Raw genomic sequence first — 18999 nt, forward strand, 5'->3', positions numbered from 1 at the left:
AATCACTTTCTATTGGACGGCCACGCCACTCGTTTATTTAGTGAGGCAGAATCAATGCTCCCGCTTGTACATTACCGTATCGCGCATGATCACAACACAGAGGGAGTAGCATAACCCGATTAACCAAACCCGCGGATCGTTTCATTTCGAGGCAGACGTCTGCTCCCTCGAGTCGCAGTTTACTGTCTTTCTGCGTCGAGATATCATCGCTTTATTCCCATGTCTCCTACGTATTTGACTCCGCGGCATATCGAAATGTACGGTGAGGTGTTCATGTAGTATTAGTTGCAAACCGTAGACACCATTCACGTGCCAGACGAAGACCTATCTCCATCCATCCATCCGACATTGATTCGAAACACCTCGTGGACTTAATCAGCGAAAAAAAGGCTCTAAAAAGACGTTCATTCAACATGGAGCAGAAGCGGCTGTACAAAGTGGTGCTCACTGGAGGTAAGTTATTTTTCTCTTCGACCGAATGGTACATTGTCATTCGATTCTGTGCTTTGCAATTCCACATGATTTTCCAAAAACATTTGTTCGATTAAATGGATGCTTCTGTGCATTCTCGGTTAAACGTTATACTATTGCCCGTGGAAAGTGGACTTCGTAAAAGGCGTTCCGTACATGACCGCAGGAACCACGTGTTCTAACAACTTTGCAATACTCCTGCTGAATCTACACTGTTTGTTTATCAAGTCCCGTTTCTCTATTCTGTCGCACACAAAGAAAAGGAAACGTAACTCACTTCCGTTTTTTCATTGCCGTGACAATCATACCATTACACGCAGAATGTTTTGCGAGTTTATCGCTGATGTGAATATATCGATTACATTTCGAGAATTTATAACGCACAATAGATATGCCACTTTTTATGTCGAATTTTTTATTATAATTGTCATCAAATCGTGTGGTCTTGAATTTTCTTCTCGTGAACATCCTGTAAATATGTTTCAGAAACATTTGTCCAATAACGTGCGATTGATTTTAAGATGGGGAGGATAATGTAAATGAAATCGAAGTAATTAATTACGTCATTTCTCTCGAATCAAATATAGTATAACTATTTTGAAAATATTGACAGCTCGAAGTGTCTAAATTTAATTCGCCAAAAACATATATCTCGAATTATTACATGCTAGTATCGCGACATATACGATAGATAAAAATTTGTTTTTCTGCTACGTATATTCTATTTTTCATTTGAAAGATAAACACATATGAAAGCAGGGAGACGATATGTTTAATCTTTGTAAAGGTCTTTTCTATGAAACCACTCGTGTGCTGTACGATAAACGTAAGAAAGCAAGAAAAGACAATCCTTTATATTGTTTTTATTCAATTGTTTGTATACCCCGAAAAAACAAGGATTCAATATGTCTATTTGAACGTAGCGAAATCGATGTCAGAAATAGAATGACTGTTCTAGAGTTATTAGCCTCCACAAATAAAAGATTGCAACGATCAACGATCCATCCTGTAATTCGACTGTATCATCTCGAGTCGAACATTCGCGTTGGTATTTGAACACGATTAACCTTTCAAATTGATCGTAACGACACTTGCTTCTTGTATCTTGATCAATCGTTAATTGCCTTTCCATCGTAAAAGTATTATTTCATCAATTATGTGTATGTTTTACAGCGATGTCAAATATCCGTCGCAGTAGTTTGAGAGCATCAGTAAGATAATGTCGCAGTCTAACCGTTAATAAGTTCTGATCAAACTCTGCGTAAGGATGACACCTTACGCGCTGACTAATAACATTCGACGGTCGTTCTAAAAAAAGAAAAATATTATAGAATAGACATAGACGCATTTTCGTCTTGAAAGACGACTATCACGTCTCAACTGGTTTTTACGATCAAGTATCTCGAGACTGCGGAAAAAATAGTTGGATCCAAGACCCCTCACAACGGATGCTTTGCGTCTCGTGATCTGTATCGATGCGCGCTCGTGTCAACGTGCAACAATTCAAACCAGTTTACGAGTCAATGAGCGTACAGCTGGCTGGCGGCGTGCTGATGGTCGATCGCGTGTACTTGAAGCATATTAGTGCATCTCAAATGTATCTCATCTTGGGCAATGCCATTTAATCCCCGCGAGCCGTTTTCGACCGTCAGCATTTGTCAGAGCAAGAACAACACGACCATGAAAAGAAACCAGTCGCAATAAAATGCTTGAGTATTATGTTCCGCTTATCTGCATATTTACAATCGTTGAATATTTTTAGCTCGGTTTTACACGTAACCACTAAACGACAAAACGTTCTACACTCATTTCTTGAATATTAAATATCGCCACATTTTTTAATCTTTTAAGGACTATTGTTTCTGGAAGATCTGGCCACGAAATGGGGATGGTGGCACTCCGTGGCACGCATCCCAGAAATTTCGTCGCAAAAAAGTCTGGCAGTATCGTTATTTATAACCTAGTGTACAATTAAGGGGGAAGGGAACTTAATTAAAACTTTGTCAAAATCTTCCTTCTTTTTTTTTAGCAGGAAACTTGTAATAGTTTAGTTTAAGGAGATAGAAACGTTGCGCAGGTCAGGTCGCAACCTGATTTCGTTACCTCAGATTGCTTAGACCGATCGCGTCGACGTCATTTCTATTTGCGCTGGCCGAGTTCAATAGCCACGTGGTATCGCGGAAGTCAAGGTTAGCGACGTCGTAACCTTCCCGTCTTGCTGCCGTTCGGCAAAGGTACACGGATTTACCTTTGCCGTGAACCTGTTTCGTCGCGATTCGCGTTTGTCCCACTTGATCGAACCCCGAATGATACAGAAATTAGCCCAATCGGTGCCAGAAACAATGGAACTTGGTCGACCTCAAATAGACGGTTTTTGCGTACGGACGGAGTAATTATATCGCTGGGTCGTGAAAAATAAAGACTGCAGATAGCCGGGACCGGAATTCCTGGGTGAGAGATAAAGAAAGGGACGCGACGGTTAAAGAATTTTCGCGCTTTTGTGTTTCAGGACCTTGCGGCGGCAAAACAACCGGACAGATGCGGCTATGCACATTCTTCGAAAACATGGGCTGGAAGGTAGGCATGCTTCGCTCTTTTTTTCATTCCGCTTTCCGTGTAACAAAGAGGCGAGACGCCCCTGCGAGAAAGGGCCTCGTGAGTTTTCTTCCTACGTGAGCCCATCTTTCTGAACGATGATTCAGTCTGAATAAGAACCACCCCAAACAGTTCAGTAGCCTCTGATTAATTAGAAAAAGAAAGCACGTCGAGTAATTAACCGGATCAGTAGACCAACATTACTTATCCCGTTCTGTAGAGTTTTGCATCGCTAGTAGACTTACTCTGTTTACTCTCGACTTTATCTTTGCAAAGATTCGTGCACAATTTTGATGGGTTTATTCGATCACGACGATTATCATTACGTAAGAACGCATGAAGGGATCAACGTGTACGAAACTTTTTTTTCTAATTCCTACCACCCTCCAAAGTTTACTGATAAAGATTTTCTTTTGCACCGCAAGATCGTTTGCCCACGTAGCAACGGCTGCAAGTAATAATAAAGCTTTGTTCGCGACCCGTCGAACTGAAAAATATCAATGAGAGAAAAGAGAATTCCAATTGGATATGCGAACTGATTTTGGGGTTATCACCCTTCGATGTGGATTCGATAGAGCGCTGGTTGTCTTCTTTTTCAGGTGTTCCGTGTTCCCGAGACAGCGACCGTGCTGCTCAGGTATGCAATTACACGATAACAAATTTATAGAGATGGAGAAAGGAACGGGAATAGCGGAAGAACGAAAGTTTCTGGTTACGAATTCGAAAGTTGTTTCGATCAGCTTCGAGAAGCCATCCCCTATCCTTCCCCGTTTCCTTCGATCTCGAAAGAACAATCAAAAGGGCAACTGTTGCTTTCTTTTGTCGTTCCCGAGAGCATCGACGGAAACGGTGGGTTGGATTTTCGTTGCGCGTAGAATCACTTCGATTCGTAAGCTCAAGCTTTCGCTCGGAGCTTTCCTTCGATACCTTTCACTGTCCGATCATACAATTATTGATCGATACCTAGAGAACCGTAACTAATAATGATAACAACGACGACGACGTAGGACGATTCGCGATTCTATTTAAGCGACGAGACGAAAACACTGGAGTACGGTGTTGCATCAACATCCTTTGTCGACGATCGAAACTCGAGTCGATGGAAAGCTTTATAAACTATTTATTCCGATCGTGGCAAACGATGATTCATCGATTGTAAAATTAACCGTCTGGAAAAGAGTATGTGTCACGGGAACAGCTATTCGACGAATATATGCACCGCGTGCGATTCTATTCTAATCCGTATCGAGAGACACTGGAATGCCAATAAACAACTCTTACCGAGAGAAACAAGACTCCCCTATATTTTTTCCGTAAAGAAAGATACATACGACTCTGTGTCCTTTCTAACGTTTTTTTTTTTTGTTCACCACGAAATGAAATATCGTGTCTGCGGAGAGAATAAGTGGATAACTGTCTCTCGACTAAATTGTATTTCGTTCTTAGAAAACGAGATAAACCAAGATACACGCTCCATTAGTCGATACAACTCCGAATATTCTCCACCTCTTGCACTTTAATTTACCAACTATTTCATCGCTCGTCTGCTTTTTCCATTTCAGCGGCGGCATAAAGTTTTCAGACCTGAACGCTGAAGAGGGTAAGTCCACTTCAACTTTTCATTTTCTACCCGCTATCTCTTTCTCTCTCTTTCTCTCCCTCTCTCTCTTTCTCTCTCTCTCTCTCTTTCTTTCTCTCTTTCTCTCTTTCTCTCTAGCTTTAGCATCTCTCGTCGTTTCTGAATTCGCATGTACGTACACTTTGGTTCAACCTGCTGTGGCGCATGTTAGATTTCGCGTTTCACCGACTGCGCGGCTATCCGTGTGCCTCTCCTCGATGCTACGCGGGAACTTCGTAAATCTTGCTTAAAGTTTATAACCGCGATAAAAATAATGCTTGCAGGCATTGCATTTACGATGTTCCCGCGAGAACGGGGAAACGTTATTTGACTGCGGAATTTACACTTCCTTTACGTCTGCGTGGTTCCTCTTGCGTGAACGTAACAAACGACTGTTCTTGCTAAACCGTAACTCAAGAAAAGGTTGGATCAAACGTCTTTGTTTCCAGCGAAAGTCAAATAACTTCATCCCTCAAATATCGTCCGATCTTTGAGTAAACCTGAAAGCGCTTCGCAAACCTTTCAAACGATTATAATGGCTTAGGACTTTTTGCAACCTCGGGTAAAAGCATGTCTAACGCGTACGGTATTCGTCCGCAAAGTAACCGTGTACATATTTAAGGCACATTAGGGGTAAGTCTGGCATAGCTGGGACCGGAGTAAGCCACGCGTTTTCCAAGCAAAGGCAAACAGGACGCGTTTATCCTGAGATCATGGCAACGGATACACGGGTCTTGCGGAAAGACACGACAATGTCACGGCGGTATCGATCGACGGTTCGCACGAGTACCTCCCGTGCCCTCTCGTTTTATCCCTTGCCCATGGCTCAACTATAGGTATCATTGCGTATGCGTCGACTGTCATGATAATATCGACGAAACTTTCCATTAGTCCGTGGTAACCGCGTTCGGTGACACCCTCCGAATTACCTGGTTCCCTCTCGCGTCGTGTGTCTCTCTCCGACCAATTTCTCGTCGGCGTCGTGTTTTCATCCTGTCAAATTAAACAGAAAAATCCACAGAACGGGATTAAAAGAACGAGATTTATCGCGATGTAAATCGATGATACGAAGTTTCTTGAAACCGACCATGTTTTTACAGATACGAAACCGGATGCAATTAAGAACATGATAACAGGATATGGATTGTATATTTATGCATTAATTGCATAATTTGCTCTGTGCAAAAATCTACCGTTTCTTTTTTACAAGGGAAATCGATATTTCAATTCGATTCTTTTGCACGATCCATTTTGCAACATATTTTTATGGACACTTAAAAGCCGGATAAAAAGAGAATAAAGTCACGTTATTTGGAGGACAAAAATTCACGAGCGATTCTGCGTAGTCGTGTGTCAGAAGTCCACGGCTTCTTTGATATCGGAAAAAAGTTTCGAGGTTCGACAGGAGTGAACGGTAACAATTCTAGCGCATGCGTTCGCGATCGAATATTAGTTTGTTCGAATCGATAGAAAAACAAACACTCTTTTTTTCCACTCCCGCCCGATGCAAATTTGTCCCGAGTTGAATTACGCAACGTTACGTCACCTTGCGACACCGTCGGTGCTCCATCGTCGAGTTCCCGCGTCGAGTACTCGCTCGCAGAGAAAAACGTCGATGCGGATTAAACCGACGAGACGAGGTAAACGATTTAATTATAGAACCGCGAGAGGGAAACGAGCGTAAAAAGAAGGGAAAGGTTTTCGCGCGCATTAAAACGGAACAATTCGTACAGTTGGTTGCGGGTGGGCCAGAAGAAGAATGGCCGATGTACAACGCCGTCGTCCGCTGATTGCGTAAAGCCGAAACCGGCAGCTTGCCAAGATTCCCGCGAAACGGTGGCTGCGATCAAGTCACGAGACGTACCGGTGTTTTGGGATCGACGAGCAACGTGCCGTGCGATGACGACACGCGATGATCCATGCGTTCTGTAGATAGGCACGCCAATCGCGTTGGAAAAATCGGAAAGAAAATGAAGCAGAAAAGGGAGAGAACTAAGTCCTCGTCGAGATTTCGTACGTCAACAGAGGAAGATAAGAAAAAGTTTGAGGTCTTTCGGAAAGCTCGATATATTGGGTCCAAAAATATTTGTCGTCGACCTGTCTATTGTATTTTATCGACAAACTAAATAAAGCAGCATACCATTGACTGACATATCTGAGTTCTGATTACGCGCTAAATGCATCGATAGCTTTGACCGACCGATAAAATATAAATACTCCACTTTTTACCGCGTTCGTATTAATTAAAACGGGCAGATGAAACCTTGACTCGTCACAATTATATCGAACGGCGAAGCGGTATTGTTAAATGCGCATCGACGTGTTATACACTTGAGTCGCAAGCTTTTCTCCGATAGGTCACACCAGTAGTCCCCTTCTCTCGCTCTGGGTGCTCGATGTTCAATTAATCGTTCGTGTATAATTACAATAAAACGTGCGCCGCTAAACGCGTGCTGATAAATTCCAAGAGTTTTGGAACGCAATTCGTTTCGTAACGCGAGCGCGATTGCATTGTCATAATAATTTTGCAAAAAATTCCGATTATCATAACGGAGCATCGTAAAACGGTGCTCCGTAACTTTTACGGCCGGATATCGTACCTGGCAATCTGTGCGAAGTTGAAAGTCGCAATAGCTCCGCGCGTTTGTCCTGAAATAACACGGAAAATATCGCGAAGAGGTCTCTTTTCCTGTTCTCCGTTCGACGTCCCAGTCTATTCGTCCGTGACGGGTCATCCCGTAACGCAATTGACGGTTACTGTTTGCCGTCTCTCAGATAAATCCCGTAATTACCCGGACGAGTTGCGATATTTACTGCCGGCGTAATTGTTTGCGCACCACTCAACGAGGCGAAAGAGTTGGTGCACTAATAAGGCTTATCGATTTGCACATCCTTCGAGGCTGACCACGTGACGATAATATGTGTAACATCCACTGGCTTATGTAACGCGAAATTCGGACCAGAGTTTGACACTCGTAATTTGTCGTTATTGCTATTTATTTAACACGCGAACGGACTTTTATTGTGAAACGTGCCGCTTCGCGGGGTGTCACCCGCGACTCCTTGCCAAATTGAAATACCAGTTTCATCGTTTTCAACAGCTCCCAACAGGTTCTTTGACATTAAAAACCGGCCAGGTGGTACGCCGTTGCGATCCAACGGCCGTCGCCAACTTCTCGATGCAAACTCCAAAGAGTCGACAAAATTCCATTCCGAATTGCTCGAATTTTCTGTGTGTCGCGAAGAACGTGTCTTTCCCTGCTCTTTCTTTTCGTTCGCGTGTTCCCTACAATCTGGCTTGCGGTTACGTAAAAGTTATTTGTCGGCTTTAATCCGTGGCCTTGGTTCACCGGTACGTATCAGGCTTCCTGCGACCAAATCCTTTCGGCTTCTTTTCTGATAGACGCACGCTATCCACCACCGATCGTCAGTGACAAACGTCGAGTTTTAACACAGCGTGTAATATAATTAACTCTCGGTCAGCTTTACGGAAAATAAATCGTACCAACGTCTATATTTAGAGTAATAAGTGAAATTAGTACAATTCACTATTTCCCAACGTGCCATAGACAGACTGTACGATGTTCATTGGTTAATGTAGGTCGATCGTGACGATGTTCTATATTTTCTTCTATGCATCGACAGATATACCGTACTAAGTTCGTTATACTAACCAGTTATTAATAAATTTATATTCAACGCGTCCACCTGATTGTCAGTTCCTACATCGGTTACCATGCGGGCATCATTTTCTGGCTGACCGCCAATCTACATTTATTATGACTTCACGTAATTGTCTCGAGTGTCAGGCTCATCGTCATTTGTTTCGATTCTTCTTTTGAAGAATTTCTTTCCCCCTATCGTTCAATTATAGTCGTTGAAACTCCTCGAAACGAGAAATCGTTAATCAACGATGGCCGTTCGGTTTCCGCGCGGCGAAAAGATAACCTTCGCGGTTCTTTCTACGATTCGAGGTGAAAAACTGAAAGAGATCAAGGGGATCACGGTCTATAAGCATGGAACAGAATCCGTGTACTTTCCTGCTTGTTAACATACGAGGCGACATATTTCACGCGGCAACGAAAGCTAACGCGGAGAACGAAATTATGTTTCAAAGTAGTGGCCGGTGCACCTCGGATGCTGTTGCAAGCGCACCGAGAGGAAAACGATGAAACGAGCGACGGTTTAAAACGGTTCGCCTAAACGCAACCTTTTCTTCTTTTTATAAACCGTGACGCGTGCAACAAGTAATTTACCCATCAAAGAACCTCTGTTCATTCATCGGACAGCCTCCTCCGCAGGTTTGCACCAGTTTTTATGCGAGCTCTCGTCACCGTTCTCCTTTCGCGGAGACAGCGCGTTCGATATACCGAAAGGTAAAGATGATAAAGCAGAACGAACGTTAATTCATTCCGGTTCTCGTTGGAGATCTATGCAGGCGGTTCGAGCCGGTAGAATGCAATTGGGTATGCAAATGAAACCACAAAAAAAAAGAATCAATCGAGTTTATGAAATATTGATAACCGAATGCGACGCGCGAATAATCTGTTTACCATGTAAATACAATACAGTTTTCTGTTTTTCCTCTTTTTTTTCAAGCATTTAGCGATCGATGATTTTTTCAAGGTCGCGCTGCGCCCAAGAATTATTAGCAGCCATCAGCAATTAACAAGTTTTCCAGTTAAGACGAGACGTCGCAAGTTGAAAACGGTCGAATCAATTTACGCTCGTCGATGCGTGTTCTATTACGTAGATTTCTTTATTTGCGTCGCACGCTGCGGAATTACGTAAAAAGTTTTGTCAACTGCCTGGCCTAATCCGTTCTCGAAGAGGTCTCGGTTGACGCACGATCGCGCAGATTATTCTCAATACGCTGCTTCTCCGCGTAAGATAATTGCAACGCGCTGAAACTGTCGTTGCAAACAATTGGATGACGCGAAGGATGCACCGGTTTAGATCGGTTACTTTAGTTAACGTGGACCTTGAGTAACCGTCGACACTTTCGCTGAGCAGTTGGAAAATACGTCGCGTTTCTGCACGGTTCGTAAGAACTCGCAAGAGGAGCTCCGCTTTCTTTGGTCATTGAAAAACGATCCTGAAAGAACGACATGCACGACTGCCTCGTTATTTTGCGCGACACGCGGCAACAGTATCCATCGCGGCGTGTGATAGTTGCATTTTCAGAGCTTTTTGTCGAGACCACATGTCCGACCGTGCAGCAGTGCCTCGTGTTTGTACTTGGCCAACAACTGCAGTCGAACCAACTCTTAGCCTGCTATAGAACGTCCGTGGGACCACTTCAAACTTTCATTCTCGTCTGTATTTCGTTTTTCGTATTACTTATGACTTTCTGACGACCTACACCTTTTAGGTAATTAGAGTCCAATGTTGAACTATAGGAATTATTAACAACGTCCTATCAATCCTTCTTGAACCAGCTGTTACATTTATCTCGAAAGTACGACATTATGGCAAGTTAATCGGGCCAGGGTTGATCACGAGGTAAATAAATACGACTCGTGTCGCTTCGAAAGCTATTACAGTATGTCGCGTGTGCGGCCGGATAGAACCGGTTGAAGCAAAACTAATTGCAAGGGGAATCGATAGGTTTGGTATCGCGCGGTGACAGGACGAGTTCGCGTGCAGAATGCTCAGCAATTTCGATGACAAACGCTAAACACAGCCCCGCGGATGGAAATTTGCTGATAATATCGCGGTGGATCGTTTTGAAACGCTATCAATTAAACCGCGCTCGAACGAGAACCAGAGAAAAGAAAAGCCGCGATCCGTGGATAGGCGAAGGGGGTAGGGCAGGGGTGCGAGAAACACGGGTATAGAGAGGCTTATCGAACTGGAAGTGTCTTCAAGGTCGGTTGGTTCTAGCAAAGGGATCCGGGTCGCGTCCTTCGATTACGAAGTCCTCGCAACGACGTTACAGGAACAGGTTGGATAAAGGCGAAGCGAGGTGGCCGGAGATCTTGGAGGTTGACTCCGGCGAGGGTGAGTTTTAGAAGTCTCTTCTCTTTAAAGGCGACGAAGGGTCCCTGTTTTTGCTTTCGACCGCCGGTACGATGGGAAACCATTGGCGCAGAGATTACACGCGGAGGGAGGCTCGCTTACCAGATCGTCCAAATTTCTCTTCCAAAGGGAAGTTCTCTCCCAGTTTCTCTTTTTTCTCATTTTCTTCTTCACGATTGTAGAAGTGATTATTGATAAACGATAATCATGTTTTCCGGTTAATAGCGATAATCTCTGAGCGTGGTTCAACTATGTCGAATACAAAAAGGGGAACCCATCGACCGGTCGTCTTGTTAGAGCGGTACGAATTGGCGATCCCTGCTGCTAGATACTCACCAATATCGGGCAATCGAGCCATCGTGTCATCGCGCTAGATTCGAGAAAATTAAGTACGAGCATCTTTAAGTCACCCGCTTAGTATACGTTTTCTCGAGCAGTACCCTCGAAAACGTTCACGTTAGCTAGCTTGCGCAGCGTGTACAGCCTTCTTAGATCTACGCATCGTGTATCCGCACGAGTCGAGAAGATTTTCGAAGGAATTCATCGCTCGAACGGGACTAGCTTCGCGCCTCTCGATTCTCCTTGCTCTCGATTCGAATTTAAGCTAACCAGAAATGTAGTAGCAAGCATTTTCACGCTAGACGTACGACGCTCTGTCACGTAGTCGCATATCTGAGTCGCGCACCGCATCATCCGCGAAATCGTAGGAGCGTTCCTGGCGTGCCTTTTACGCCTCCTGCGACGATTTCTGTCGGCGGTACCGCGAGACACGGCGGCGATACGCCAGGGAAACGCGGAATCCGGCACGATAACATCGACGAGAACCAACAACGACTGGGAACGATTATTGAATCTCCCGCCGAAGGCCTCTCTGCCCGAGTGTTCCATTAATTGGATTTTTTCATCGATTCGATAACGGAAACGTACCGTGACGCGAATCGACGCCGCAAATAATAACATAAAACAAGCCAGCGGTTCCCTTGAAGCGATACGCGGTGCCACCGCGAGATGTACAAGCGTGCGAGCGCACACGCGAAACCTTCGGAGGATTCCGATTCGCCGTATTTCCAAAAATATTCGAGGAAATCGTATCAGAAACCGGATGTAGCTGGGGCCAGCTTGACCTCGGGTCGAGGCGAGAAATATGTGGCGGACGCATAAATACGAAGATAAAGCGAGGCTGCGAGATATGCAGCTGAAGAGTCGGAACGGCTCGGCGATCGAATCGGCTTACTAACGAGTAGCGGATTTCAATTTACAAGCTTTATTATCTGGATCATTATATCGATCCTTGATGCATCGATCGTACTTGACTCACCTCTGAACATTTCTGATAACGATCAGTTCGAAAACCGCGACGTTCTACTTAACGCCTCTCGTGTGAACGGACTCTCGAGCAGCTACGATAAGGGCATGATTTATTCACCGGCGACCGGTCAATCGTAATCGCGTAGCTCGTTAACACATTCGTTGTCCCACCTGAATTAGTCAGATTAATTCCACGGCGAATACGAGCCGTTTCAATTATACGTGTTCCACGTTTATTAAATTTCATTCGAACACCGTACGATACGCGAGCCGCTCTCGAGAGATCTCGATCAACCGTCACGCCAAGTAATGCGCGCAACAGCCTTACCTACGCGCTTATCAGCGCCGCGTAAGCTAATCGATGTACCAAATGAATTAATTCGCTTTGCTGTTATGTAAACAACCACGGTAGCGCGGGAAAGTACGTAGTTGCGATCAGCCTTGTAGCGTTTCACGTGCAAACTAGTCGGATACGTAGAATAATAAAGGTTTGCCTAGGTCGAACGATCCGAATTTTTACGTCCCTCTATCGTCGTGGTCTGTTTCAGGATTCAAGTTCCAAGAGAATCTCCTGCGCACGATGATACAGATAGAGAATACGTTCTTCCAGCTGGGCGAGAGCTGCTCGCGAAACTGTCTGATTATCTGCGATCGCGGTGCCATGGACGCCTCTGCTTGTAAGCGAACTTATTTTAAGCTTGTTTCATCGTTTCGTGCGTTATTTCGACTTAAAAGGCATCCGAGGTTAATTCGTTCTGTTCTTTTTTCCTTGTTCAGTCATCTCGAAGGATAAATGGGAACTGATGATGGCTTCGAACGGATGGAACAACGTCGAGCTCCGCGATAACAGGTACAACCAGATAATCCACATGGTCTCGGCGGCGAATGGCGCCGAAGAGTTCTACTCGACGGAGGACCACGCGTGCCGATCAGAAGGCGTCGAGGTGGCCCGCGAACTCGACTACAAAGCGGCTGCCGCCTGGGTCGGGCATCCCTACTTCGACGTGATCGACAACTCGCAGGACTTCGAGTCGAAGATCTGCCGCATGATCGAGTGCGTCTGCCAGAAGCTGGGCATCGACACCGGGGACAGGTTGAGAGCGAGCAGTCGAAAGGTTAAGTTCCTTGTCACAGGTCCGTTACCGGCGGACTCCGAGTTCCCGCCGTTCCAGGACTTTGATGTTGTCCACAACTACCTCCAGAGTAACAATCCGAAGATGCAAGCTCGTCTACGTAAACGTGGCCAAAAAGGTGCGCGGATCAGACGAGTCTATGCCTATTGCATACAGGCTGATTCATGCAACTAGTAGTATATCTTTTGTAATTGTAAAATGCATGTACGTTCTATTTGCCTGAAATAGTACGGCTCTCTCCTCGATTGGTCCATCTTCTTTCCTTCATTGCGATCAGAAAGGAGATGAGACTGTTTGAATTGTATGAATCGCACGGTACGGTTACAGACGCACGACTTGTACCGGTCGTGTAACACCACCGTGTCTATATCGATGAGGTATTAAAATCGTGCGTAAATTTACATTATCAGGTCATTGGTCTTACATTCACACGATTCGGCGTCCAAAAATGTGCGGCCAGGTGATCGAAGTTAAAACACAATTGACTCATCGGGATTACTTGAACATGCTCGCGCAACGCGACGATTCGCATTTCACCATCTTCAAGCGCCGACGTTGTTTCCTCATCAACAATCAGTATTTTCAATTAGATATATACAGGGAGCCAGCGCATCCAAGGTAAGGGTTGGGAAATCGTGACCGTCCCGTACAACGAGACATTTTGAGAGCGTAAAAAAGGAGATAAACGCGTTGAATTTGATCGCAGGTGCCGTGGATTGATGTTGCTTGAAACGTATACAGCGTTATCGGGTGATGAATTGAAAAATATATTACCGCAGTTCCTGACAATCGAGAAAGAGGTCACTGGGAATCCGGACTACAGCATGTTCAATCTCAGTTTACGAGAGGAATGGAACACTACTAATAAATACTGCCACAATTTACAGGGTATGTGTCGTAGACCACGATTTCTTGTCAAATTACAGAGATGTGTCCAACCATTAAATTAGACGATAGATTATTTCAAGGGGAGACGTAAAATAGAACGGACGTCTCCCCGGTGAGGATCGTTTGACGCGCTTTATTTCGTACAGACACTCTTTCGTTTGATCAGCCTCTTTTGAATTGCACAGATTACACTCTTGCAGGCTTAACGGAGTCTGGACCGACAGAAAACAAGAGTATCAATCCCTCGGCAGTGAAAGACGCAACAGCTAAGAAACAAGTAAACGGGGTCGATTGTAGAGTCAACGGTGTAGACGTTGCCATAAATGGTGTAGGTAAAGTTGTAAATGGCGTGCAAAATGGTGTCCACGGTGTTGCGAATGGTAATGGGAAATTTATTGAACAAAATAGTATAAAAAGCAATAGTCAAGAACGTGAGAATTTAACGAATCACCGAGTTATAAATTCATAAACCGCGAAGAGAGATGCAATAACAGCAGATTTCGAAACAATGTGAAAACATGAACGGTAAATACAATGATAAGGAGTAAATTATTTAAAATAATTGGAGAAAGAGGACAAAGTATTTTATTGGCACTGACAAGTTTACTCGATCCAAAGTTTCCTAGGCAATATATGAGAATGACAAATTTACAAACTATACACCTATTTTCTAATTGATCTTGCGTGCACATTTTGGAAGTATCCTATGCGGACATGTACTTGATAATTAACTGATTGTAACTTATTTTTTACCGATCTGTTTTAACAGGTGATGTTGATTAATATACCAAGTATTTTTACATCTGTCAAATCATTTCGCTTCACTTCACTCTTCATCTCTTTACTTCGTTATGTGTCTTGTATACCTAGAGTATTGTCATAACTCTTTATTTAAGAAAAATTATTATAAATGTTTGTGATACAGAATACACCGTAGCGCATAGCATACAAAGTATTTATCGAGCTATGTAATTATCCGAGAACATACGATCAGTGTAAAGTATACTTTCCTCTAGAAATGTTTAACATTGTCTTCGATAGAAGAGTAATATTCTGCACTAATGTAAACAAATTTCAATTTATAAATTGTACCGTAGAAGACGGAGAATTTCGTCCCTACCGTAGACTTGTAATTACGAATTTTCTAAGTAAATTATTTATTAGCGGTCTCCCATAAAATGCCGAGGTAAATCCAACGACATTTTACTTGTCATTTAACGAGAATAATATCGTCGAGTGATTACGAAAAGTATGGTTCAACGATTGTGCTGGTCTATAGTATTGTCAGAATTATGTATTATAGTCATGACAAGATAATTGTCGAACATACTAGTTCTTAACAGGTGTTCCCGTAAAGATTTAAGTCCAAAGTACTTTAGTTCGTTGCGAACGTTGTTGAGCTGAATAAAGATGTCGATGTTTCAGTTTCGTTTCGTTCTAATGAACGTTAATTTGAAGAAAACTTACTAAACGCTTATTACTTAATTTACAAATGAATAAATATTATTTCATCATTGATCATAACTTAATGAACATGAACTGTGATGGTTATATATATGCTTATTTTACATAGAAACTTTTATCACAAATTTTACCGTTACTTAGAGACAAAGTGCCTGTGAGATGTTCAGTCGCGGAAGTGAAAAGAATGGTATATAAATATATATTTTCAACGAAAGATGCAATAATCAGTTATTAATGCACTTGTACCACATATAATTGATCTGAACTCATATTGTACCCATGATTATCTAATAAAATGTCATGTGCCTATCATTTTCCGACCATTTAACTAAGCTTTTCCTCTTATCGTTTTCTTTTCATAAATTATTAATATGTTAATTATAACTGTATTTGTGCGCATTTTAATCGGAGATAAAGTACAACTAGAAGGAAGACACAAGTAGAAACTGATAACTTGTTGGTCATTGTGATTTATTGCTATTTTTTTCAAAAATTCTTTCTCAATAACTTAACATTATATAAAATAAAAAAGTAAGCTTATCAACCTATAATACCCTTCGATGCAGAGATCCTTTTAATAATACGTTCACTTTTTTAATTTAACTGATTTATATGTTCTCATTTAGTATACCGATGAAGTTTAATATACTATTGTAACATAAAGGTAGATAGAAGATGAACATTTTATAATGTACACCGAATAATGAAAATGTTTGCTAGTAAACGTACTGAGTAGATGAAAGACGTGAAAAGGAAGTTACATGGTATTACGTAACTATATTATATTGGAAAAAAAAGTTGACACAGAATACTTCCTTCACGTAGCCCTGCTTTATATCTTGTAACATTATGTAAAAAGTAATGCATAATGGAAGCGTAATTGTTTCTTTTTGGTATACCATTATCATAATTGTATATTATTGTTAATTCTTAAATTAGATACTAGATTAAATAGCTATATCAGGAAAAAATATTAACAATATTGTACACAATTCACATAACTCTTCTTTTACGCACATTTCTTTTACGTAGATGATTATTTTTTACTCTGTACATTAAATGGTGTCTAAAAGCTTTTTATTAAAGCTGTGATGATACTTCGAGTAATATTTAGATAGAGTAATATGTCTGGCTATTTGTAAATACTTGAATACTTTTATACTGGAAAACTTTCAAATAGCTACCACTTTCTAATAAGAAAGAAATATACAAGTAATTAAATTATATAACAAAATGACTGTAGTAAGAAGACATGTTTTAGTTTTCATGGACAAGTTAAGTATACCAAGTATAAATAGAAATATATTTATAAAACTATTTGCATGCAAGACATAATGAATTATGATCCATTTATGCAGGTCCCTGGAAGTATTAATTATACAATTAAACTCTATTTTGTTATATATACATAACAAATATCTTTTTTGTAAATATTGAGTACAGTATTTAAATAATTCCGAAATTTTCGGTTGATTCTGAAATAGACATAATCCGCACCAATTCATACTTGTTACATAATTTTATTGGAAGCATATATCTGTTGCATATTTTTCTTTTTACTTAAATTCCTCCTAGCATATGAGGAATTGATTTTAATCTTTTATGTTTTGTTTTGCACAAAACACTTGATGCTGCTTATGTATCATTTTTTGCGCAATTTATAATCAATTCCACTTATATAAATTCATTTGAATTGCAAAAGCATATAAATCAAATTATTTTCTTTTCAGAGCAGCTAATTGTATGTAAATATTATTTGTATACTTGACACAGTTGCGTTTACCTACTGATAGCTTTAGTTTGTTGTGCTTTGTACATTTTTAAGACTTTCTTACTAGGTATTAAGGACTGACTTAACCCCGGCCTCTTTTTACGCCTATTCATTTGATTATTTTCTTGATCTATTTCGTCGTCATCGTTGTTAACAACATGACCATTATATTTGGTCTGACAAATAACCGTTTCCTGCGGTGTTTGAATTGCTTCTAATTCAGCTGCTGTACGATGTAAATCAGAATCATGCGCAAAGGTACAGTTATGACCAAACCGACATCTACCTTTTCTGTAATTCCAACAAATTTTTCTACCATTTATCATTTTTGTGTCGTCAAGAGTTGGAGTCATTTTTACATGTTTCTCAAGAATCGCGCTCTTTGCTTTTTCTGCTTCGACAAATGGATTCGAGAAGACTGAAGTTTTCATAGTAGGCATGCCATTAAAATCTGGAGTAGGTAATGGAAGTTTTACTTTGGAAGCTGTTTCGTTTACATCTTCGTTGTTTACATTATTCTCATCCTCTTCCTCATCCTGTTCTTCCTCTTCCTTAAAACTAAGGGTTAGGCAATATCAGATTACAAAGAACAAAATCAATCTGATGTGTACATATCAACTGTGATTTAATGTATTTGTTGTAACATAGACATGAAAAGTTGCATTAAAATGTATGCAAATAAATTAAAAGTTTCCTCACAAGTATAATACAAAAAAATTAAAAGGACAAGAGCATAACACATGTAAGACAGAAGAAGATGTAAACCCCAAACTTTCTCGTTTTCATTTTGCGAGTGCAAGTGAAAATGTGCAAAATAATTAATAGCACAGAAAACAAACGTGTATTTGTACGAAATACGATAGTAAAAATCTACTGACATCGTAATAATTCGTTTTGAGAATTAAAGTTGTGATCACGAGGGGTTATGCTATAAACGAAAACAAACAATGGAAAAATATATTATTGTTTGGCGAAAGCTTACGTGTTATCAACACCATCCGAAATATCATCGTTGCTACTCTCCGAACTTGAGGAAGTTCCATAATCCGCAACCAAGGAAGCCATCGTTCTTACCAATTAATTAACAAGATACTCTACCAAACATTAATCCAATATAACCATTATAAATTATTATGATACTGACTACGCTTACAAAACGTGGCAACGCTGTCAAGGAAACGTCACCGGAAGTTATTGACGACATTGCTGTATTTTTGAAACTACCGCTAAAAATAAAGTTTATACTACGTAAGTCTAAAATCTGTCGGATCATCTTTACTATACGAATCAATATTAAAATTGTGATATTTAAATATCAAAATTAAATTAGCTTACCTCATTGTTTTAATATCAATACCATAGATAAAATTATAAGAAGATTTAATTGATATTTATATTACCTAACAAGTTTTTAAAAATACTAAGGTAACAGTAAATGTACAGTTATTTGGTATCATAAACATGATGAATGCAAATATCCGATAACCATGAATATCCGTTCACTATCTAAAGCTATCTAAACAAAGCTTTTATTGACATTGTTTCGATATAACATGGGACGAATTGGTTGTGTTATAAGAGAATTGACTTGCGATTCATTAAAATAATTATAAATTGTCATGCTACTATAACTAAATTCACAAAATTTGGCAACATTGTAAAACAAATTTTACCGGAAGTTATTGATGACGTATTTTTTGAATCAACAACATACTAAGCTTACTGCGCAAAGC

The 18999-nt window shown here is 41.1% G+C and overlaps 2 protein-coding genes across 7 annotated transcripts; one reads left to right on the forward strand and one right to left on the reverse strand.

The window, feature by feature from the left end:
• Nucleotides 1-106: 106 nt before the first annotated feature.
• Nucleotides 107-15807, forward strand: Ttd14 (TRPL translocation defect 14). Of its 6 annotated transcripts, none has more exons than XM_076899379.1 (10): nucleotides 107-453; nucleotides 2981-3048; nucleotides 3666-3703; nucleotides 4629-4666; nucleotides 10568-10684; nucleotides 12559-12687; nucleotides 12788-13261; nucleotides 13554-13761; nucleotides 13850-14031; nucleotides 14217-15807. In XM_076899379.1, the coding sequence occupies exons 1-10, from the start codon at nucleotides 414-416 to the stop codon at nucleotides 14498-14500; spliced, it is 1578 nt and encodes a 525-aa protein (XP_076755494.1). In that variant the 5' UTR covers nucleotides 107-413; the 3' UTR covers nucleotides 14501-15807. The 6 variants fall into 6 exon arrangements, with proteins under 6 accessions (XP_076755494.1, XP_076755499.1, XP_076755498.1 ...); XM_076899381.1 differs by having other exon boundaries at nucleotides 112-453; nucleotides 14232-15807; XM_076899382.1 differs by lacking the exon at nucleotides 10568-10684 and having other exon boundaries at nucleotides 112-453.
• LOC143426164 (uncharacterized) lies at nucleotides 14598-18494 on the reverse strand. The gene is made up of 2 exons (XM_076899387.1): nucleotides 18249-18494; nucleotides 14598-17824 (listed from the first exon to the last, which is right to left on the reverse strand). Exons 1-2 carry the CDS (start codon nucleotides 18329-18331, stop codon nucleotides 17275-17277), a joined length of 633 nt encoding a protein of 210 aa, XP_076755502.1. The 5' UTR covers nucleotides 18332-18494; the 3' UTR covers nucleotides 14598-17274.
• Nucleotides 18495-18999: the final 505 nt, after the last annotated feature.

This window comes from Xylocopa sonorina, chromosome 8 (assembly GCF_050948175.1).
Source record: "Xylocopa sonorina isolate GNS202 chromosome 8, iyXylSono1_principal, whole genome shotgun sequence".
Lineage (NCBI taxonomy): Eukaryota > Metazoa > Arthropoda > Insecta > Hymenoptera > Apidae > Xylocopa > Xylocopa sonorina.